General features: G+C 36.0%; 1 protein-coding gene across 1 annotated transcript in view; it reads left to right on the plus strand.

Annotated features, from left to right (window-relative positions):
- Positions 1-15,564, plus strand: part of CCDC171 (coiled-coil domain containing 171) — a 237,488-nt gene that overhangs the window by 94,160 nt on the left and 127,764 nt on the right. Inside the window, exons 18-19 of the mRNA XM_081151147.1 lie at positions 11,138-11,642; positions 12,398-12,514. Of these exons, the coding sequence (XP_081007273.1) occupies positions 11,138-11,642; positions 12,398-12,514 (622 nt within the window). The remainder of the gene's footprint in view (positions 1-11,137; positions 11,643-12,397; positions 12,515-15,564) is intronic.

Raw genomic sequence — 15,564 nt, forward strand, 5'->3', positions numbered from 1 at the left:
GCCCCCCACTGGGGATTGGGCCCACAACCCGGGCATGTGCCCTGACCTGGAATCGAACTGCCATCTGCCAGGTCCCAGGTTGATGCTCAACAGCTGAACCACACCCAACCGGGCAATACATTCTTTTAAAGTAGCCATTTGTTCACTGTATGAAGGGTGCCTTGTGATATGTCCTGCATTTTCTGCTACTGAAATAAAAGACCTCAACAATTAAATTTTTTAGAAGTAGCATTGACATACAGTGAACAAATTTTACATGTGCAATTGGATGTTTTGATCAGTGCAAACACCCATGTAACCATCTCCCCACTAAAGACTGAAAACATTTTCATTACCCTAGAAAGTTTCATGCCCACTTCCACTCCCCACAGGCAACCATTGTTCTGATGGTTCATAGATTCATTGTTCATAGATTACTTTCACTTGTTCTTGAAGTTCCTCTCAAAGGAGTCATTCAGTAGATAGTCTTTGTTGTTGGCTTATTTCACTCAACATAATGTTTTTGATATTCATTTATGTTGTTGGGTGTATCGGTAGTTCATTCTTTTTTATAGTCGAGTAGTACTCCATTTTATAATGAAACTACAATTTAAAAAAAAGATATATATATTTTTAAATATATCTTTATTGATTTCAGAGAGAGGAAAGGAGATGGAGAGAGAGAGATGGAAACATCAATGATGAGAGTCATTGATTGGTTGCAGCCCACAACCTGGGCATGTGCCCTGACTGGGGAGTTGAACCCCGGTCGCCTGGATCCTAGGTTGATGCTCAACCGCTGAGCCACTCCCAGCCGGGCAATGACACTACAATTTGACAGATCGTGAGTTGATGGACATTTGGATTGTTTCCAGTTTTTGGCTATTGTAAATAAAATTGCTATAAACGTTATTGTACAAGTGTTTTGTTGACATATGTTCTGATTTCTCTTGGTTAAAAGTGTAATTTCTAGGTCATAAGAAAGGTATACATTTATAAAAATCCGTCAAAGTTTTTTCCATAATGATTGTATCATTTTATATTTCTACTACCAATAAATAAGAATTTCATTGTTTTACATCCTCTGCAACATTTGATATTGTCAGTCTTTTAAATTTTAGCCATTCTAGTTGTTTTAAAGTGGTATTTTGTTGTGGTTTTAATTCACATTTTCTTGGTAATTAATGATATTTTGAATTTTCATTCACTTAAATGGCCATGCATATATCTTACTTTATGAAATGTCTCTTCAAGTATCTGCCTTTAAAAATGTGTGTTGTTTGTGTTTTATTATTGATTTGTAAGGGTTCTTTATATATTCTAGATACAAATCCTTTTTCATATGTATGTATCACAGATATTTTCTTTCAATTTCTTACTTTTCATTTTTTAATGATTCTTTAGATGATCATAAGTTTTACAATATTGATGAAGTCTAACTTATAAATCTTTTTCTCTTTTGGGTATTTATTTTTATGTACTGCATAATTTTTCTATATCCCAGTGTTGTGAAGATAATGTATTGTTTCTTCCAGAGTTTTGTGGTTTTAGCTTTTGTGTTCAGGTCTCTGATCCATCTCAAATTAATTTTCATGTGTGATGTTAGGTAGAGGCCTAGGCTTCATTTCCCCCTGCATTTACTGTTCTCACACCATTTGTTCAAGATCTTACTTTCCTCATTGAATAGCCTCCTTCCGTTTGTGAAAAAGCAATTGACCGTATATGGGAACCATAGGTTTGTTGTCTATTTCTACAGTTTTACCTTTTCCAGAATGTCATATAAATGGAATCATATAGCATATAGCCATTTGGGCCTGATTTTTTTCACTTAGAAAAATATATTTGGGATCTATTAATGTTTCTGTGTTTACCAGTAGTTTTTTTTTTTTTTTTACTGCTGAGTGATATTCCATTGTGTGGATGTACCACTGTTTGTTTATCCAGATACTTGCTGATGGGCGTTTAGGTTGTTTTTATTTTTTGGCAATTATGATGTTTTAAACATTCAGGGATACATTTTTGTGTGATCATACATTTTCATTTCTCTTGGATAAACACTTGGGAGTCTGATTTCTGGGTTATATGGTAAGTGTCTACTTAACTTTATAAGAAAAAATTATTAAATTGTTTTCCAAAGTGGCTGTACCATTTTGCATTCTCAGAAACAATGTAAAAGAGTTCTAGCTCTCTGCATCTGTGCCAGCATGTGGTTTCATAATTTTTCTTTTTCTTTTTAGCCAAATAGGTGTGTAGTAGTATATCATTATGGTTTTAATTTACATTTTCACCAATCTATAATAATGTTGAACAGTTTTTCATGTGCTTTCCATCTGTATATCTTCTTTGGTGAATTATCTATTCATATAGTTTGCTCAGTTTTAATTGGGTTGCTTGTTTCCTAATTGCTATATTTTGAGAGTTGTTTATATATTCTTGATATAAGTCATTTGCCAGATATATGATCTGCAAATATTTTCTCACATTCTCTTAACAGTATGTTTGCACAGAAAATGTTTAAAATTTTTATAAAGTCCAATTTATCATTTTTTTTGTGGATGTGCCTTTGGTGTCATATCTAAGAATTCTGCTTAGTATGCAGTCACTAGGATTTCCTCCTATTTTTCCTTCTAGATGTTTTATAATTTTAGGTTTTACTTATTGGTCTATGATCTGTTTTGAGTTAATTTTTATAAAGGTGTGAGGTATGGGTTGATGTGCTTTTTTTTTTTTTGCATATGGATGTCCAGTTATTCTAGTACTATTTGTTGAAAAGACTATTTTTCCCTATTTGCTCCTTTGCCAAAAATCAATTTACTGTATTTGTGTAAGTGTATTTCTGGACTTTCTCATCTCTTCCATTTATTTATTTGTCTATTCTTTTTTCAATACTATGCTGATTTGATAGCTTTTTAGTAAATCTTGAAATCAGGTCATGTGAGTCTTCCAACCTACTTCATTTTCTATCAGTGTTTTTAACTCACTTTTTTTTTTTGAATCTTTATTGTTGAAAGTATTACAGATGTCCTCTTTTTCCCCCTATTGATCCCCTCCACCCTGCATCCACACCATCCCCAGGCCTTCCCCATACCAATGTCTGTGTCCATAGGTTATGCATATAAGCATGTAAGTTCTTTGATTAATTTTGATTAATCTCTTGCCACCCACTCCCCCACCCCCACCTTCCCTCTGAGATCCCTCAGTCTGTTCCTTGCTTCTGTGTCTCTGGATCTATTTTGTTCATCAGTTTATTTTGTTTATTAGATTCCCTTCATTCTAAATCTGCAGGAAGGCATAGGAACTCACTTTCTGAAGTAAGGGAGTCAGTCATCACAAATGCTAATGATTTAAAAGAAGCCCTCACTGAAGGCTTTTCTCTGAAGATGTGTAATATCGCAGGCTTTGATCTATGGGTATGCAAATTAAAAGTATCATTTTCATTATTCCTAAAAGTACATTAACATTATAAATTGGCATATAGCCTATATTATTTATGTATGTATTTGAATTTTCATAAGACATAATTGAATACACAACAGCAATTTAATTGAATTTTATATTTGGTAAACTGCTATTATAATATGTATTTTGGGACCTATAAATTTTATTTTAGTAAATTTTGTTATGATGAATTCTATATTTCTACTCCCCCCCCCCCAAAGCTATAATGCAAATAACAATATTTTAATTTTATTGTAGTTAATGCATTTTCAAAAATTATGTTGATAAAGTCATGAGGGGGGAAAATATCCACAGTTTTTGTGTAGGATTGTGGGATGTTCGGTGTCAGATGAACATAGCCATTAACGTAGACCATCTGCTGGAAAACAAATGACTTATCTACGGAGCCCTGTGCTTAATGTTTGGTGGTGTGAAGAAGTGGGTAGTAAAGGACAGGCTAGTTAAATATAAAACAGTTTTTCGATTTGAATTGCTTTTATCTGAAGAAATGTGATAGAGTTATTTGCAAGGTGTTTGAATGTGTAAGCTTTAAAGCAATTAATGGAAATGCTGTTAGATAAATGAAACTTGTAGGACAGGAAGTTTGGCTTTAGCATCACAGCATGTTTGCAGCATTAGGTAAAATGTGCTAGACACATGGTTGGGTAATTCTTGAGCTTAAATACTTTTGGAGCCATCATGTAAATATATCTGAAGCATCTAGGCCTGTGGAAGCACCTGGGCTCAGGGCCACATTACATCCCACGCACTGTTTGCTTTTGCAATCTTAGTGTATATGTTCTTATTTCTACCTGAAAAAGGTGAAGTTATGGGAACAAGAACTTCCTTTCTAGAAATAAAGATTTTTCACTATCAGTTAAGTATAATTAAGCCTTGATGTAATGTTTATTGTAAACATTTTAGCAAAATCAAGTGAGTTTAGAATAGAGAACAAAAATCAAAGAAGCTCAGATTTATTTTGCTGTATTGCATTTTATTCCTTTTATATCATGGCCCTAAGAATACTTTTGGCAAGAAGTCTGGGTTAGTCATAAAACTGTTATTAGCTAGTTGAAGTTTTTAATTGAATTCCAAAGCTATTTGGAGATAAACTGCAGCTTGTTTATGTTGCTGGAGGTGGTAGGTGTATGTGCCTGCCTGAAATCATTCACAGGACTTAGACACAATCCTGTGAGTCCATGTTTGGATGGACTGTGAGTTGGTGTCAGTGGGCACCTCTAATGAAATATTGGAAAGTTCTCTACTTTTCAAATAATTGCTTTAGAAATTGTGTGTTTTTTAAATAGTAATGTTATTTGTTCAAATGGCATAATGTTTGATAGATTTTTTTCAATGCTTTTGCATACCTTGAATGCCTCATCTTAGTGGAGCCATGCAGCAACCATGTGAAATAGGCCATTTAAGCATCATTTCTATTTTACAAATGGGGAAGCTAAGGTTCAGAGAACTGATACCACTTACTTGAATAGTGAGGAAGTTCTAGGGACAGGATTAGAATGGAGACAGCAGATGTGAACTGCTTAGCGCCTTGGTTGGCATTTAGAACTTGCAGAGTGAATGTAATGTGCTCCTTAATACTTTATCTTCATCCTTACCTTTCAGTCTCCTTTGCATTATATGACAACACTTTTTTAAAGAAATACTAATTTTCTGTATAAAGTAATATCTGAAAATAGGTCTAGTGACAACTCAGTTTCATATTTCTTGAACTTACATTTCTGAATGATTCTTGATTAATTAATAATTAAACGTGATAATGTATGAAAAAGCTAAACAGTGCCACATTGTCAGCCATTCATGAGTGGTAGTTCCTTTATCTCTTACTTCTCTCAGACTTCTTTTTTTCTGATATTCTGAATTTTTAGTATACTCTGTTGCAGAATTACTACTATAGGTAAGAATATCAAAATGACTTTTACATAATATAGTTAATATTAATAAATACCTTACGTGTTATATACCAGATATATAGGACACTGTGTTTCATGCTGTGGCACTAAGAGGTATAATACTTGGTTTTTCCCTCAACAAGTGTCCAGTTTAGTTGGGGGAGGTATTAAATAAACATGAAACATTAAATAATGAAAGCTTTATCATAAGGCGGTATGTAGTTCATTGCTAAAAGAATGCTGTAAACTTAGAGCAGGACGTGGTTGAAGTCTGAAGGCTTCATAGAGGAGACTGGAACCCACCTGGAATCTGAACCGGAAGAAAGGGAGACCTGAGGACAGAGCAGAACTTAGAGGGCATGTGTACTTTCCAGCAGCCTGAGGTAGTATCTGTTAACAGTCAGCAAATCTAGCATCTTGCCTGTATTGACACACTTATTCCCAGTCTAATGATGAGGAGAACTTTGTTCTCCTGAGGGCTTGGCTTTACAAAGAGCATTTTATAATTTGTGGTGCCTTAGAAACAAAAGAGTAAACACAGGTACATAACATTTTGGGGCATATGTTATTTTTGACATGCTAAATTTAACAAATGAAGATAGTGTTTTTAAGTTAAGTAAATAATCATTATGGGGTTAAAGTATATCTATATATCTATATCTGTATCATTTATATATCTATACCTCTATACATGTCAGCTAATGGAATTGGTAGGCCCTATGGTAAGTCTATCATGAACTGTTGGAGGATCTGCCAAATTGTTTTCAAAAGCAGCTGACATCATTTTACATTCCCACCAGCAATGTACGAGGGTTCCAATTTCTCCACAAAATGCACTTTAACAGGAAAACATTTACATCATAGGAAAAGCAGAATTTATGTTTATTATATTTTAAAATATTACCATTGTATAAAAAGACAAGATATATAACTTATAAAAATAAGACATTTTAAATGAGATCCTTTCATGTCTATGTGCCATTGAACGACCAGTTTGCAATTTGTCTTTTTGCCAATATAAAGAATAAAAACTCAGCAAGCAGAAGTGATGAAAAAGAATTTTACTCCCTAGGGAAGTGTCTAATTTCTGGCTCAAAGTCTCAAAGTTCATGGAGTGCTGTAAGCCAAGAAGGCGTCCCTCAAAGCTCGTATATTGCAGGAAGTAAGCGTGTGATTCATTAGGGAAAGAAGCTGTCCTCTCCCCCCGTTTTGGGTGCACTTTGAATTTGTCAGAGAGTAAAGGAAATTGTAAAGTATTTTTGATATGACAAAGAAACCTGTGTAAAGGATATCCATCCTATATTTTGTTTTTAAACAAGATTTGCAAGATAAGACTGTTTTTTTGGGGGAATTTTGGAATATTATTTTTGAAAATAAACCCACTAAGGAGGATTTCAGTACTAGGAATGCTTTTGTCCTATTTGAAGGCGATGTTCCTTACATTTGTTTTAAAAATATTGGCCTTTAATCTCCGTGGGTAAAGAATTTAGGATTTTTTTAAAGGAGAATTTTCTCTTATAGCTGTTTCCAGCCTTACCATCAAACAAGCTTTGTTCTTAAAAATAATCCACAGTAAATAATGCAGTACCTCTGATGGTCCCTGTGGACTCTCAGAATTGATTTAAAACAGAATTCTGACATGCTGATAAGTTCCAAATTATATTCGGAAACTATATCTTTTTAAATTATATTTTTCTTTTTACATTCGTTTAGCTTTTCATTCATTGGGTATTCATTTAGTGACTTTTATGGGCAGAATACGGTGCTTAGCACCAAGGGAACATTTTATAAAGGATTATTTAATTTGTTCAATATTTATTAAGCGCCTATAGGGTATATATAAAGCCCTGCAGTAAATACTTCCTGGCCTCTAGGAACTAGCATTCTGTTGTGTCTGAGGGAGAGTGGATATACACACATGACAGAGGAAAGTAGCAGTGTAGGAATTAAATGCCTGAGTAGTTTAAGTTCAGAGATGGTCAAGGTCAGTGTGTGAGTGAGAATGATAGTAAAAGGTGTCAGGGAATAGGCAGACCCTGAAATGGGCTCTGAAGATTGTAGAATTTGAATAGCGTTAGGGGGGTGGAAAGGGAAAGGACCTGGGGGTGCTAGAGAATGTGGCTAAATTGTGAGAAGTGGTGGTGAGGTTCATGGCTGGAAAATCAAGGAGCAGCTGGTTCTCTCCTTTTTCAAGTTGAGGATGGTGGGAGGGGGTGATGCCTTTTACAGAAGGAAGGCGTGTGTGTGTGTGTGTGTGTGTGTGTGTGTGTGTGTGTGTGTGTGTGTGTGTGGTGAACTGAGTGAGAGCCTTGGTTCAGTAAAGACAAAGAGAGTAATCAATAGGATTGGATGGACAGGTTCTGAGAGAGCACCGAAATGGGCATGAGAGGCTGGTGGTGAAGACAGCTGGACCGAGGGTGGTAGCAGGGGAGGTGGGTCAGGGTGTGGGTGTGGGTGCTGATGGTCAGGGTGTGGGTGTGCGTGCTGATGGCCCTGACGGAGGAATGCAGAGCACAGGGTGAAAGGAGGAGGAACAGTCTTTTCCACAGTGGGCTTCCTGTCCTTCAACAATCCATTTGATTTTGACCAATCATATTGAGTGTTATTTTGAAATACTTAAGTTATTATGAGCAAATATATCTTTTCACTGTTTTTTATTCAACAAAGTAATTTTTGTTGCAAAAACTCTTCTGCCTGAGACTTTGAGATCTGTGAATATGTAAATAGGCAGCCACCTGGAACCCGACAAGGTTCAGTTTTATTTTTACTCTGTAGCTATGTCTAGTGTGCCTCTTTTACCTTAGATTTTCTGTAATTTTCCTTTTTTTCATCTAATTGAACTGATGGAATTGATTTTTGGAGAGAATATGGCATTAACCTTTGTAATTTCCATTTGCTCCCCTCATTCCATCCCCACTCCCTGCAACTCTGGCAGTTACCCTTGGCAGTCTTTTTTCTTTTTTAATGTTTTTATTGATTTGAGAGAGAGAAGAAGGAAGAGGGGGAGGGGAAGAGAGAGAGAGAGAGAGAAACATCGATCAATTGCCTCCCAAATGTGCCTGACAGGGGATCGAACCCGTAACCTAGGTATGTGCCCTGACTGGGAATCGAAAGGTACTCGGCACGGTGCTCCCGCCAACCCTTGGCAGTCTTCATGTTTCTGATTTTCCTGTCCATTTACCAAAGCATAGAGTCTGTTCCAGGATTTTATAGCTTCTCATAGCTTTTCCGGTAAAGTTTAATTTCCTTAGCTTAATCATTTATTATCAACCTGCTTCTTAAATTTTCACCCTTCTCTTTTCTTTATACGTGCTGAATTATTTGCACCTCCTTAGAACACATTACCCTGCTTTCTGGCTCTTACTTTTTTACATGTTAGTCTTCCTGCTTTCTCTAGTTAAAATTCAAGTGTTGGTCTTCCCTTTTCTTAAGAGTCACCTCTCTAAAAAGGGTTTCTCCCATCAGCTTCCAAGCAGTTCACCTGGCCAGTACTTCTCAGTTGCTTGCTTTTTTCAGCTGCTCCCTGTGGCACACCGCTTCCTTTACAAGTGTTTTTTGTTTTTTTAAAAATTTTTATTAAAATTATTGGCGTGACACTGGTTAATATGATCATACAGGTTTCAGGTGTGGGTTTCTATATTACAAGATCTGTATGTTGCACTTGGTGCCCACCACCCAAAGTCGTGTGGAGCTCTGGGGCACAATCCCAGTGACAGAACACTGCTACCACAGCTTGGCTGTCAGAGAAGATGTGGATAGGGCAAGCCACAATTCCTGTCTTTCTTGCAGGTATGGCTGGATCACACTTTAGAGAAGAGTTAGAGTGAATCAAGGGAATTTAGTTTAGAAACATTTAAAACAATGTCTAAAATACCTTTTTTACCCCTGCCCAAGAGAAAGAATCGAAGTTGTGTCCTTCAGAGAATGGCCTCTTGTGTGCGTCCTTCACTCCTTTGTACTCAGGACTGTCCCTCTGAGTGTCTTGCACTCACTGTACACCTTTTGGAACCTCTCCTGCAGCCTCAGGAGTTACTTCCTTAGCAGTATATTTCTACAAGTTTGAATTCTTTTTTCTACTGCCTATCAGCCTTGTCCATGGTAGGCTTTGGCACCGTATCTTGCAGGGTAGTCAAGAGTTTGTATGATTTTCTCCAAGTGTTATCACTTTGAGGTCTTCCTGACAGTGTAATTTTAGAAATGCCTTTGATTCTTTTAGTTGTTCAAGGGTAACAATTGAATCAGACACTCTCTCTCTATAAGCCTCTCCCAAAGATCAACATTAAATTCTCGGCAGAGTGCAGTCTGAACCAATAATACAAAGAGAAATGTTTTCCTAATGCCCACCTGTAATGAAGATAGCATTGCACTTTACCATACATGCACAGGGCATGATTTTTCTCTGTCTCTGATTGACCCCCCCTATTCAAATTGAACCCCCTTGGCCTGCTTTTAAAAAGAGAGAGGTCCATGGCCAAATCATGGCAGCTCACCTGGCTAAGTGAAGATCCAAATGGAATCATGGGCTGCCTCTGCCCTGGCCATTGATATGCAGGGAGAGAATCGCTGAAAGGCGGTTTCCCCATGTTTAAAGTGTCCAGCTGACCCTTCCAACCCTGGAGCATTCACACACTAGCAAAAAAGAAAAAAAAAAAAAGAAAAAATCCAAATGAAGCTATTAAAGCACCATTAATTATAAGGATTAAATTAAATTATTATAGGGTAGCTATGGCTGGCATCCTTATTGGTGGAGTAGGGTTTTTTGTTTTTAAAAAAATCTTCGTTCCTACTTGTCCTTGACCATAACCTTCCAAAAGCCTGTTAACATCATTTTGTGTAAACTGCCTTTTGTGTACCTCTGGCAGTCTGGCATAGCTCTATCATAGCATTATCCTGCAATAATTGATTTACTTGTCTGTTTTCCTAACACATGGAATTTAGTGAGTAATCAATAAATGTTTATTGAATGATAAATGAATCTGTAAAGAAAATTGGGATCTGCTTTGTTCCAAAATTTATTCTATTTCAGCAATTCCTTAATGATTAGGTATAAGATTTCATAGAGAGCTAGTTTATTCTCTAGTGATTAAAATATGGTGTCTGCAGTTAAAATTTCTTTGTGTTTCAAATTAAGTTTTAGGATGTAAGTACCTTAATTAGGAAAAAAGAATGAGATTGCTGCTGAGGCCCAGCTTACAACTAGTATTTCCTCCCACCACTGGAGCTGTACTTTGTATAGACTTCTGTCTTGGGAAGGTGAGGAAGAGAGTCAGTCCCTTCTCATCTAGTAAATGGCAGACAGTCAAGTGCTATTTGTTGTATCATTGATTTAACCCTTTGCTTATTTTGGCAAAAGCAAAGTCATCTTATATCTAGGAAAGCCTCTATTGATGGTGTCATTTCTATTTAAAAGCAGGAAATAAAAGTTAGTGAGGAATGGAAGAGGGAAATTATGAGAAATGGGAGAGGAGAAGTTTTCTTTTTCTAAATATGTGTATATATTTATAAGTGTACAGGAAATTTATGAAGCACTTTTAAATTTATGTGTTCTATTTTATATAAAGCTTCTATGTAAGAGGATTTAAAAATCAATGTGCACATTCAGATGTAAGCTGTTTGGCCCACTGTTGCTCTATCATAATATGTATTTGTTGGATATTTTAGAACATGGATCTTCTGAAGAAGTAGCTGTCAGCAAAAGTTTTTCTTTCTATAAAGAGGAATTGATAAAACACCTGTTTGTTTCATGTTATGACTCTTCTTCTTATAGAAATAATAACATGTTTGTTTCATGTTATGACTTCTTCTTATAGAAATTTCAAGAAATTGCTGAAAAAAATACAGAAAAATTGAACCGTCTTGAGAAGTCACACGAGCAGCTGCTTCTTGAAAATTCACACATCAAAAATGTGTTATCGCAGACTCAGAAGGAACAAGCGTCCTTGCTGGCTGCCTGCGCCTTGCTGGCCGGCGCCTTGTATCCTCTCTACAGCCGGTCATGCGCCTTGTCTACTCAGAGGGATTTCCTCCAGGAGCAGGTCAGCACCTTTGAGCTGTTCAAGCTGGAGGTCAGAGCTCTAGCCCAGGCTTTGTCAACTGTAGAGGAAAAGAAACAAGAAGAAGCCAAGATGAAGAAAAAAACATTCAGAGGACTGGTCCGTGTATTCCGGAAAGGCGTTATTGCGGTCTTGGCAGCGAACAGACTCAAGGTTTTGGGCCAGTCGTGTGCCTCTCTTTTCACCTGGATGGAAAGTTTCAGAGAAGGCGTAGGCATGCTGGTGTGCACAGGAGAGCCCAAAGACAGGCATAAATTTCCAAGTAAGGTCACTGGTGCTTTTTAAAATCTGAGTTGAATGTAAGTGACATACAATGTGAATGTTTTGCCATTAAGCAAAAACTGAAAGTCATTTAATATGTTGTCACACACCATAGTCCCATACGTGTGTAGAAATATGTATATTTATGTATAAACTAGGTTTTGATATTTTGTTATAAACATTAAATTATAAGGAAAGTAGCAAGTGTGCATAATTTCAACTTTGTCTGGTTTTATTAGATTTGAATGCTCTTTTCACAGTAAAGTGAAGAGTTTGTGCAACGGTTTTTCAGTTAAGTCCAGTCAATCCAGAGACTCTGCCCTATTTAAAATTAATTAGCAGTATAATTTATTTTCACTTTCTATGAATCAGTATAAAATGATCAGAGTTAAAATCTCCTGAAGAACTCAGTGAAAATTATACAAATATAAATTTTCCAGCTAACATTTTTTGAATGTTTGACTATTCTGAGGAAACAGTGATTTCAGTTTTAACTTTTGAAAAGCAAGCTATTAAGTAATAGAAGTAGAATTAAAGAAAATTTCCTTCTCTTTTTTTTTTTTTGATGTCAGTTAACAGTCATATATAAATAAAGTCAATCAAATCTAACATTTCTTGTAGACTTTTCTCCCCTAGGCAAAGTTCTGTCTACAAGTTTTGATCTATTTCTTAAATAGCTAAACATTGCTATGAATTTTTAACATGATTTAATAAATTTTTGTAGCATTGCATAATGGATTTTTTCTATTTTTGCAGAACATCAAAAGGAGCAGTTACGCTGTTTGCAGGCTCTCAGCTGGCTCACCAGTTCTGACCTTCTTGCTGCAATAATCGCTTCCATGGCTGAGTTACAGGAAGTCATTAGTAAAACAGGTATGATTCCCTCTTTTATGTCCTCTCAAAATACATTTAAAAGCATATGTCCAGAAATGCTTTATGGTACAAATTCTATTAAACAATCTAGGAAGAAAATATATTTGTTCTCATCTTTCTTTTACTCAGGTAAGGGAGATTGTTAAATCTATATTTAATGATATAGGAAATTAGTGTATATTTTGATGTTTTTTTTGGTCTTTATTTATGGGAAAATTAAATGACATTTCTTGGTGAATGTAGCCACCGTATTTTTCCCCCCTGTGTGATCTGATTTTCCTCTAGAAATCTCATCATTAGCTTTTTAAATTAAATAATGCTGGTAATGTTGTTACAAATGTTTTAGTCTTTGTTCATTTCTCTTTCTGGCTGTAAATTTTAGAAGTTTGAGTAATAACTGAACCAGTAGAAAATTTTTCTCTCTCATTTGGTAATATGTTTTAATTTCTGCTAATTAATTTTAAATGGAGTTAATTTGAATAGTTTGTGTCCACCATGTATGGAACCACCTATAATCTGTAATTTCCAAAGGTCTAAAATTTAAATTCATTTTTTTATGACTAAGATTACATGATAGTGTTTGTGTGAAAAGTTCAATGAAAACATTTCTCTGTGCTGGAAGAATCACATACAGTCACCTACTGGTTAAGCTATGTCATTGGACTAATTATCGTCGCTTCAGACACGTTAATAGTGCAGATAGTATAATGAAGTTGTTAATACTTGTCTGCTTAATGAAATATTATAAGCATTAATGAAATAATAATTTGGGATGTAACTTAATTTTTTAGACAACTCTTTTATGTATGTATAGATCATTTATTGTGATTTAAAAGATCTAAACCTAGGCTTTTGTAGAAGGAAGCTTATGATTCAGAGACTGTTTTTAGATTGTGGTCATTGATGTTGGTAAGCAATATGCATATTTAATGTATTGGCAAAACCTCAACAAATTGGGTTTGGAGTCTTAAATAAAAGTCTAAGTAAATGTATTTTAAGAATGTTGGTATTATAACTTCAAAGCAAAACTGTACCATTCTTGAAATAACTTAATAAAAGTTTTTGGATTTATTTAATAAACAGATGACTTGTGTTAGTCATATTCTCTGTAGGTATGTGGAAACTTAAAAGCAGACTGTTTTTTAAGCTCTAATCTTGTTTTTATATTATTTTATATTATTACTTTAATACATTTTTTCCTTATTACTTTGCTGTATATACTTTAGGAGATAAAAGAAAAATATGTGGCTTTATCTGGCCTTCTAGGAAATATGCATAGTGGTTACAGAACAAGAATGACAATTCAGGAACAGTGTTAGGCAAAATGTAATGCAGGATCGCATGGGGCAGTATAGGCTTAAACATAAAAATTCATAGAAAGTGCAGTGCAGTGTGAGCGTGTGAGTATCGGCAAGGCTTCAGGGAGGAACTAGTAATTTAACTGAGCCTAAGATGATAGAAAGTTAGAGAGGAGAGATGGCCTTCAGAAGAAGGTCATAGCTCAAGCAGGGACACAGAAGTGGGAATACGCATAGAATGGGAAGAAGGGACATTAAAGAGATGAAATGGAAATCCATGGCTAGCAGACCTAGTTTATCGATGGTGGTTACTAAAGTGTATTTTCTAATAACCATCCTCGGGAATTGTGGGAGAAAAGTTAAATCATTGGCATGGGATCAGATTGTAGAGGTTTTATAAAAAGTAGGCAGTGATCCCCACCCTGAGCACATGTTCCAAAAGTGTCCCCTTGCAGCATTTTTAAGTTAAAATATTGACATGATGGTTTTTGACACCCTGATAAAAATATGTGTAAGTAAGACCCATCCAACTGTAAGACAGACCAAGAGTGGTGTCTTTAAGTGCCTGCCGATCTCCAGGAACCGAGCCGCTTTTGATGTTAGAACCTGGTTGTGCCTCTAATAGCTTGAGGAAATAGCAAGTTCAGGGAAACTTATTATTTTAGGAAAGGCTTCAAATGTTGTTGGCTAATGAACACTATTTAGGGAAGAGAAAGTAATTGCTGCTTAGAAGGGGAGAATAATTGATGCATCAAAGTCCTGAAGAGTATTGGAAGAGGTATGGCTGGACAGGTAGCTGTTGGACTAGTATGAAATGATCAGTGTCGACGTTTGCAGAGATTAGTTAGCTAGCTGGGCTTATTCTTTCAGAGCATGAGGGGTTACTGTGTTATCTTTTCCAGGTGATGTTTTCATTTCTAAGTCAGATATTTTAGCAGAAAGGATGGGAAAATATTTTCCGACAGTTAAAGTATATGAGAGGTTATCAACAGATAATAATGAGGGTAATAAAGGTAAAGCCATAACAGCGTATTTAGTCATGATGAGTTTATAATTTAGGCATATGAATATCCTAAATAGGTAAGCAATGTTGTATAGCAGAAAGAGCATTAGCTTTGAACAAGGCAGAAGTGATTTTATATCCCGCTGTGCTAGTTACCAGTGGTGTGAAATTGGGCAAGTTACTTAACTTTACTGGGCTTCACATTCTTTTCTTTTTTTTTTTTTTTAATATGTCTTTATTGATTTCAGAGAGAGGAAGGGAGAAGGAGAGGGAGAGGGAGAGGGAGATAGAAACATCAATGATGAGAGAGTCATTGATCGGCTGCCTCCTGCACGCCCCCGACTGGGAATGGAGCCCGCAACCCGGGCATGTGCCCTGACCCGGAATCGAACCCCGATCTCCTGGATCCTAGGTCGATGCTCAACCGCTGAGCCACGCGGCCAGGCTGGGCTTCACATTTTTTACCTATAAATGCAGATAGTATCATCTTCCTGGTTGTTACGAGGGTTTAATGAGGTAATACTTGTTAAAACTTTGTAGATAGAGTGGGTGCTAAAAAAATGGTTTCCTACCACCCACGTCACCATGAAGACGTGTGTGACATTAATGGTAGACTCACATCTATCTGTACACATTTTTAGACTACTGATTATTAATTTTCTATTCTGAAATTGCTAAAGTGCTCTGCAATGTAGGGTTAACAGGAATTCTGCCTGCTTTTGAATACTGGTTCTGACACTAGCTATGTG

This window comes from Miniopterus schreibersii (assembly GCF_964146895.1).
Source record: "Miniopterus schreibersii genome assembly, chromosome: 11".
Lineage (NCBI taxonomy): Eukaryota > Metazoa > Chordata > Mammalia > Chiroptera > Miniopteridae > Miniopterus > Miniopterus schreibersii.